General features: G+C 40.5%; 1 protein-coding gene across 1 annotated transcript; it reads left to right on the top strand.

Annotated features, from left to right (window-relative positions):
• The first annotated feature begins 1,280 nt into the window (after window positions 1–1,280).
• Window positions 1,281–8,937, top strand: LOC108668761 (protein takeout). The gene is made up of 6 exons (XM_018156011.2): window positions 1,281–1,422; window positions 2,853–2,948; window positions 4,280–4,427; window positions 6,885–7,018; window positions 7,288–7,428; window positions 8,062–8,937. The coding sequence occupies exons 1-6, from the start codon at window positions 1,344–1,346 to the stop codon at window positions 8,325–8,327; spliced, it is 864 nt and encodes a 287-aa protein (XP_018011500.1). The 5' UTR covers window positions 1,281–1,343; the 3' UTR covers window positions 8,328–8,937.
• Window positions 8,938–9,058: the final 121 nt, after the last annotated feature.

Genomic DNA, 9,058 nt, shown 5'->3' with positions numbered 1-9,058 from the left:
ATGGTGCGCTTCTAGATGCGAGTCATTAATTAAATTGTGTTGTTTGCATGGACTTAAAATTTAAAAATTTCTGTCTGGAATAATTATTATTATTATAGTTTCTTCGTACTAGCTCCAGCATCAAAAAATGTAAAGATTATTTATCCCTTTTTCAAAATTTCTGAAAAGGGTGAAAATGGAACTGTGATTGTCGCGCATGTCGATGTTGTGACTTCACTTAAGAAACATCTTTTCTGTCTTTGCGTTATCTTGTGGTTCATCATTAATCACTTGTAACTGATAGACGAAAGATTGTGCGCTGCTCCAGAACATTATTTCCATAACACAATATCCAACTCATTGACTTTATATTGAGGATAATCTGTAGAGAATATGCATAAATCAAAATTATACGTTATAAAATTGCAAAATTACGTTTTTGGCTAGCAAGATGTAATAAATTATTTATTACCAAAAATTTAATAAAATTTAACTGGATTGCGGAACCGAATTTCGTTTGAACATGCGAAAACAAACTCACGATTAAACGTCTGAAAACTCTAACTGAAAAGTGTTGAACTATGCATCTAATAGATGCATGATACATAATATCCTGATCTCTGACTGCCTTCCCAGCTAGTAGTCAGAGATCTGGAGCCGTGACAACGATGCAAAAATGAGTCCTCATGAACAAACTGTTGCACAATTAGAAATGCAATGCAAATCTTGTCAAAAAAATTATGACGGAGAAATGATCGAACAACCTATCAGGTTTGTTCGATCATTTTTCCACAAAAGTTTGAGTTTCAAAGTCCCTGTAATTTTGATGATATTTAAGGAGGTGAAGTTCTTACACAGGATTTAAAGTTATTTACGACCTGTTGAAAAGAGCTGCAGCTTGTAGGATGGTCATTGAAGAATTATTTACTATGTGCTGAAAAGAAATACAGCTTGGAGGAAGGGAACTAAAAAATTTTTGCGACATAATTCTTTATAATTTTTCCAGATGTAATGCATGGCCTTTAAATTTTACGATGTTCGTTGGTTACGACGCAGTAATAACATAAATTCAAGTTCGATTGCCGGCGCATGATTTCTATATATTGCTCGGACATTTCGAATTCGTTACGATGTAGATATTAAGTCATCATTTTTTTATTCTATAACAAAGAGCATAAAATAAAACATGTAAAAGAAAAAGAACTAACATTAACGTTTTTTTGAGAATGCAGCTGATGAGCGGACAGTTTCCGATATATGTATTTGAGGCGAAGCACCAAAGCTTCTGCAGTTCTAAGAAGCAACTCGCTTACGGTGGTTGCGAACCTTACTGCGCTCTGGCAAAACTTCTGGGGTTGGTTTTTATGCTCAAGAAGATGGCGGTTATCAGGACGGTCGTAATCTTGCTGGCCTTGCAACTTGCATACGCCCAGGAGGACACAGGTGAGATTTGAAGGTTAATACGTAATTTCACTGAAATTGCGTCGAGAGACCGACCCGCGATAAGAAAAATACACGAATTAATTTATTTTAATATAAATATATTTTATCGGTTAAACATTTTGAAATAAATTTCAGATAATATCGTCCAGTGAGCAATCAGGACGTTGGAACCTCTAGTATACAATGAGATCAGGACAGTAGTCGATTTTATCAGAAGCTCTCTTTTTTCGTACACTGCGCACTGCGGTCATTCATCTAAATAATATAATGAATTTTGTTCGTAAATTCTGTCTTCCAGCGTATACTAAAAAATCTAGAAACGTGTTTGCCGAAAAAAAATACATAAAGTTGTGATGCTATGCAACCAATAGCAGCGTTGCAATTCAGTTGCCGCTAAGGTGCGGGGCATGTTGCAGCAGCTATGTACGTACGTATTACGGGCTGCAATAAGTCGCCGCCTCAAGTTTTGCCCGCGAATAGGCTTCTACACGGGGCAAGTAGTAGCTATAAGTATTTTACACGGGGCAAATAGTATCTATAAGTATTTTACACGGGAAAGTAGTAGCTATCAGTATTTTACACAGGGTAAGTAGTAGCTATCAGTATTTTACACGGAACAAGTAGTAGCTATCAGTATTTTACACAGGGTAAGTAGTAGCTATCAGTATTTTACACTACGTTCACCATCAAATTTCCAAAATTCGTGTGTTGTGTGCTTTTCGCTTTAATCATAAATCTGCCCGACACACGTTTTTTGGGGCGAGCCACAATTTATTTTCTACTTTTTATTTTGGAGGTCAGTTTGTAGCTATAGCAGAGGCACCATTAGTCACGGCGCAGAATCCAGGTGCGGAGTCGGTTGTCTGATTTGAGGAGGATTAACTTCTGCGGGACGCTTCGAATATATCGAATCTGTCAGTTATTCTCAGGTCTGTCTCCGGTCTATACTCATTTAGTTGAACCCTGTATGACTGTTGTATCGAGCTGTCGGGTTGCTTTGGTGGCAGATGAGTCGCTCCGAAGGATGATGAAAACGGAAGATGTGATAAAGATGGAGGTAGTCGAGGTTTTATAGATTAGTTCATAGTTTCATCTAAAAATAGTTTTCAGTGGCAAATGTGTGTTATTTTTAGTACTGTTCAGTTCTCATTACCACACAAAGGAAACAGTTGGCATGGCAGCGGTACCCAATCTTCGTGTGTATATATGTATACACGAATCTTCTATTCATCCATCAGCTTCTCGCGATCTATTGAAGAATATTTTCAAACAGGGGATAGCATATGACATACATTAAGCTATTTCTACCATCGCGATAATTTTATACCTAGAATTATTGGCAACTGTGCGCATCCGCAGTTTACTTGGTTGACATTGATCAATGACAAACGATCAATGAACAAGTTCAACATGAACTATTTTGTTGGCAGCTACCATGTTGACAAACTGCAGGAAAAACCACATCGAGCGTCTCAACGAGTGCCTCGTAAGCGCCATCATGAAGATGAGACCTCAGATTGCCGCTGGTGAGAAATTGGGTGTGATGCGCGACTCTGAAGTTTGGGGTGTGATGCGCGACTCTGAAGTTTTGGGTGTGATGCACGACTGAAGTTTTGGGTGTGATGCGCGACTCTGAAGTTTTGGGTGTGATGCACCACTCTGAATTTTTGGGTGTGATGCACAACTCTGAAGTTTTGGGCTGTGATGCACGACTCTGAAGTTTGGGGATGTGATGCGCGACTCTGAAGTTTTGGGATGTGATGCATGACTCTGAGGTTTTGGGATGTGATGCATGACTCTGAAGTTTGGGGATGTGATGCACGACTCTGAAGTTTGGGGATGTGATGCACGACTCTGAAGTTTTGGGATGTGATGCATGACTCTGAAGTTTTGGGATGTGATGCCCGACTCTGAAGTTTTGGGATGTGATGCACGACTCTGAAGTTTGGGGATGTGATGCGCGACTCTGAAGTTTTGGGATGTGATGCACGACTCTGAAGTTTTGGGTGTGATGTAAAACTCTGAAGTTTGGGATGTGATGCCCGACTCTGAAGTTTTGGGATGTGATGCGCGACTCAGAAGTTTTGGGTGTGATGCACGACTCTGAAGTTTTGGGTCTGATGCACGACTTTAAAGTCTGGCCGGGTATGATGCTCGACTCTAATGTTTGAGGAGTGATGCACGACGACTCTGAAGTTTGGGGTGTGATGCATGACTATGATGTTTCTTCACACAAATTTTGATTCGATTGACCGGCTACGGCTCATTTTAACCAGCCCGGAGCCACCGCACGAGGCTTTATCATGTCTGTAGGACGTAAAAGCTACATTTCTTTTGGAACTTAAAACATATTGTTGATGATTAAACACAAGAACATATAATCAAATGTAAGTATACAACGTAATTTGCTCAAACCAACGAATTTTTTATTACACTTAATTTTCAAAATGACCTTTACATTACCACGCATGGTCTGCGTTAATTAAAAAATTCCGCATCACCGATATTTCCCCTCCAGGATCTCATCGCGAGTTTCACGTCATAGATAATTCAAATACTCCACAACTCCCTCACCTCCAACTACTTTCGCTAATTTCATTCCAAAGCCAAAAGTTATCAGCTATTTTATCCCAATTGATAATTAATGGCTCCTAAATGCATTATGAACATGCCACACATCCCAAGCCATTGAGTTCACCTTATGACCACTCAAAGATTCCTTCGCCTACATTACCAAACCGAAAATCTCACCCCAATGTCAAAACTTCTCCTCAATGCCACTTCGTCATGTTCCCTCCATTACAGACGGTTTCTGCCATTTTATCAAACGCCTTATACTTCTCAACCACACGCGCAGGTATTCCACGGCTGAATTTTCCTCCCATGGACCCCCACCGGCTGGCCCCTATCGTTTTCAACCAGCTGGAGGGCCCCGTGCAAGTGCGCTCTCGCTTCGATGATATCGTCATAACCGGCTTGTCCAAGTTTGACATCAAATACTTCGAGTGAGTGACTGTCATGACCACTTCTTGAGGTAGGAGATCAATGCGTGACAGTACCAGCTGCGTCATAAGGCAAGAGTTCCATCAGTGACTCTAATGACCACACCTCCAGATAGAATTTCAATGCGTGTTTGCCTTGGCCGCGTCATGTGGTACGAGTTCAATTAGTGACTGTCTTGGCCGCGTCATGTGGCACGAGTTCAAGTAGTGACTGTCTTGGCCGCGTCACGTGGCACGAGTTCAATTAGTGACTGTCTTGGCCGCGTCACGTGGCACGAGTTCAATTAGTGACTGTCTTGGCCGCGTCATGTGGTACGAGTTCAATTAGTGACTGTCATGGCCGCGTCACGGGGCACGAGTTCAATTAGTGACTGCCTTGGCCGCGTCTTGTGGTACGAGTTCAATTAGTGACTGTCTTGGCCGCGTCACGTGGCACGAGTTCAATTAGTGACTGTCATGGTTGCATGTGACAGGTGTTTAAACCATGTGACAGGTGATTAAACCTTGAGGTTATTAATCGGTTGCCATCATTACAATGTTTCTAAACGACGAAATTCCAGGGAATATACTTAAAAATGTTTCACAGTCATGGGGATATGAAAATTTTGGTGGAGGTGCGATGCTATTAGGAAGAAGGAGAATGTGGGGCGACGACAGAGGGGAAAACGAAGGAGTAGCAGAAATAGAGTAAGATGCTGAATGGTGTTGGTCGGTATTAAAGGAATTAAAGAACAATCAAGGCAATAGTAGGTTGCGACTGCTGGTGTAGTAACGTAAAATATACACAGTTTAACTGACGTATTGATAGTATTTTCCTTTCTTCCATTTAATTTACAAATATTTTAGTATATCAATATATTGGCATTACTCACATGGATGAGAGAAGGTTTTGATCTAATTCGACGAGATGATTCGCTCCAGACCTGCTGGGTTGAAAAGTTTTTTTAGCTGTTTGCATAAGGTTGCTCCAACTGTCATTGATGGTTCGTCCTGCCGCTCTGTGTCTCATGTGCAGGGGCGTCAGCAGGTTTTTAGGACATGTTGGGGCTAAGCCCCCCGTATCTGTTAAGCCCCCGAATATTCATCATGATATTTCAGTTTATAATGACTGATTTTATGATTATTTATCTAATCTTCTATTCAGTTCACATTAAATTGAATTTGTTAACATTTTTTTAAAGAAAAAAGTTAGAACATAAAATCTCAATATTTTAATATAAAATTCTTTTACGGAAATCGATAATATTTTTTCATTTATTCATTTTGCGTGAGGCCAATTGACACCATGCTGCATCCGTAACTTTCTGGTGAGTTTCCCTACTGTTGCACGAGTGTGGGTAGGAACGTTGAGGATCAATTACCAACGTTAAGAACAAACTTGTAGAGATTGCTGCCCTTCTACCGCCCTCTGTGCAATGCGAAGTTGGACTCGCGTGTCGGCGCTATGGTTTTTGATTTTGGTATATCATATGGTTTTTGCTAATAAAGAGGGGTTCTGGGCATAACGCTCAAGTACCTCAGTACATTTTTAGCGCATTTTCTCATTTATGGAAAAAATGCACTGTTGTGCTCGCCATGTCCGTCTGTCTGTCTGTCCGTCTGTCCGTGACCTCAAGTTTTCGTCGACGAGAAAATGTGCTCTGTCACTCACTGCAGTGAGTACTGAGTTATATTTTTTGAGCTTTTGAGCAGTGAATAGAATTTGTGAAGGGTGCATGATCGATAAGTGAGTTTTTGATATTGTTTGGATCATTCGTGCGCGAATTTTTGTCGTCAATCAAAATATCGGATTTTCTAATATTCGGTTGGGATTAATTTTAATTTAGTTGCGTTGGGCTCTATTTCTGTATTTGATTTGACAGCGCTAACTTGTTTGAAAGTGACCCAGGATTGTTGTGATCGACAATGGCGACTATTGGCGAGTGGATGTCACCTGCACGATGTGGCATGCGTGATGTCTGGGATTTCGATGAAGTGAGTGATAGAGAGCGCATTTTCTCGTCGACGAAAACGTGAAGACACGGACGGACAGACGGACATGGCGAGCACAATAGGAAATGTGGTTTAGGTACAAATTTTAATTGACGCGATCCCGTGTTTTATGCAGGCTAATTGTTTTCTGCTGAATTAAATGTGCATGTCGAGTTGAGTGACTTTGTGAAGCTAGTTTACTCTATTCGATCAAACCAAACGAAGATGACATCTTGAATGACCGGTTATTGTGCTCGTGGGTGAGGCATATGAAGATTATTCCATGTAATGCGCTGAGTGCAGCGTGTTCCTGTTGACTGTATATAGTAATGTGCCTGTAGTAGGTATCTTCGAAATTTGAGTTGTCTGGAGTTTAATGGGTCATGTGTCTGTTTACCTTGCTAGCAAATGGATTTTCGAGTATTTCATATTATAATTTGCAATGTTATATAAGTATTTGCATTCCACTGAAAATTTTTGGTTTTACAGCTGGAATATCAAGCTGAAGAAAATGTTTTTCGGCTGTACCATCCCCTCACTCCTGCTAAAGGGCAAATACAACGTCACTGGCCGCATCTTCGAGCTCCCCATCGAGGGTGCCGGGGCCTACACATCCCTCCTGAGTACGTAGGGTGACACTAGTACGAAGTGGAGGAAAATCAATGTCATGATAAAACTTTGCTTGGTTTCGGAAAAGTTAACATTTTTATCTATTATAATTCAACCATTCCTTAATTCATTGACCGAACTCACGAACCGAGCTCATATCGTGGAGGCTTTAATAATTATTTGAGACAGCGGCTATTTTGACTGATGAAATCGCAACAATTTAGTGTTAACTTATTCCTGAAGACAAAATTTGTAGAGGCCAAAAATTGTCGGTATGTTGCAGCTGGAATCGTGATCGAAGCCGAGAGCGACATAGGATATAGGCCAGACGGAAAGAGGTACTCGGAGAACTTCGAAATGAGCTTCAAGATAAAATCATCGGATGCAAAGTTCGACAACCTCTTCGGCGGTAACAAAGTCCTCAGTGAGTATATATACAGGTTATTTTCGAATTTGCTTGACGAGGCATAATCTAGCATCGGTTGATGGAAGGCTGCACCAAGCGACCATCAAGCTCCTGCTACAACTACTGTGGAAATGTGAAGTCTGATTTCGTTGAGGGTCAATGAGTTTAGTTTGCTCATGAGCCGCTTTGCTGATTGTTGTTGTGATATGACGTGGCCTATATCACATTACTTTTTGAACCATGGGAAGCCTTTCCCAGGCAGCTCATCAGTTTAGCACCCGAGCCCTGTAGTGCCTGCCTCAGGTAATCAGACCGCAGTCGTTTCCGTGGGTTTCAAAGGGAAGGAGCTCCTTTGATTGTTCCTCTGCTGGTCCCATTGCAAAATTCAGGTAAACCAGCACCACTGCTTGTTTTTGACGCAGGTCTCCAGGTACTGTCCGGTGTCTATTGTCCTATTTTGTATTTTTTTATCTAACCCAGGCGGCGAGTGATGGTAGTCATGACTCAAAAAATTTATAACAAATTGTAATTTTGCTTGTCAAAGAAGCATTAATGAGAAGCATTCATCGTGAGATTTTGCTGGAAGATTAAATGTATTTTTCAAATATTGTACCTTAGGCCCTGAGTTTTATGCTACACTTTTCTGACCAGGCGACACCATGAATCACTTTTTGAAAGAAAACGACGCACTGATTATGGAAGAGCTGCGACCAGGCCTGCAGAAGCAGTTCGGTGGCCTGCTGGGGGTTATACTCAAGGCGTCTGTTGAAGCCCTACCAACCGTGGGCCCGGCGCTCACTGATCTTCCTAACGAAAATTCACAAGATAAGCATCGGCGCAGAACCAATGAAATATTAGCAGCTAAAGCTCAAGCACAGGCTCAATCGTCTCAACGCCTGCAGGGACAGCGTGGCTGATGGAGCTTTTACCCTGAAATCCTATTCGTGCATTTAGTTGTAACTGACGGTGCGAACAATTGAACAAAGGATGAACGTTTCAAGCATGAGCGCTATACATCATACACATTTCTTTGAAACCTCCGGTAGCTTTCAAGTTCAATTTTAAATCACTTCATCACATGACGTTTTAATAACTACTTTGAGGTAATGAGCCGTTTCGTTTTCGTTTTAGTGATTTGCGGTATTTTCAAGTGAGCATCAAATCGTTTCTTTTTTTTTCAAATTACTTACTTAGGCAGTTTAGGCTGCGTTGTTCCGTAAATCAGTTATTCCCATTGTTTATAAGTATAAGTAAATGGCGACGGCATTACCGTCGCCTTTTGCTATCCTGGCATAAATTATAGAGTAACAATCATTGCAATAAAGACCAAGCAGTGTATTTTGAACCAAATGAAAGACTTACACAAGTTCAGAGTAAAACCTTACTAAATTTGATATTTCTGAGTTACGTGACATATTGCCTATTCTAATTAAACTATTTTCTCACCAATACTACTATTAGTCTTACTAATGCTCCAATTTTAATGCTAATACGGATATTCTACTAATTCCATAATTCAATAAAATTGTGGAAAATTTTCAGGGAATTTTCTTTGCTTTTTATTTCTTGGTTTTGTTAATATGTATATGATAATTATATTAATACCATAATCAAAAATTTTCTTGAGGGAAATAATCAGTCGACTAGC

The sequence above is a fragment of the Hyalella azteca genome, unplaced genomic scaffold (assembly GCF_000764305.2).
Source record: "Hyalella azteca isolate HAZT.00-mixed unplaced genomic scaffold, Hazt_2.0.2 contig3312, whole genome shotgun sequence".
Taxonomy (NCBI): Eukaryota; Metazoa; Arthropoda; class Malacostraca; order Amphipoda; family Hyalellidae; genus Hyalella; species Hyalella azteca.
The sequence above is the reverse complement of the archived record's forward strand: the minus strand, read 5'-3'. Positions and strand labels throughout refer to the sequence as shown.

What these genes read in the sequence shown, in the direction of transcription:
- LOC108668761 (XM_018156011.2), top strand. Translation starts at nt 1,344, where the DNA reads ATGCTCAAGAAGATGGCGGTTATCAGGACGGTCGTAATCTTGCTGGCC. An exon ending in ATACGCCCAGGAGGACACAG is followed by an intron (nt 1,423 to 2,852) that starts GTGAGATTTGAA and finishes TTTTGTTGGCAG; the next exon opens with CTACCATGTTGACAAACTGC. An exon ending in CGGCGGTAACAAAGTCCTCA is followed by an intron (nt 7,429 to 8,061) that starts GTGAGTATATAT and finishes TTTTCTGACCAG; the next exon opens with GCGACACCATGAATCACTTT.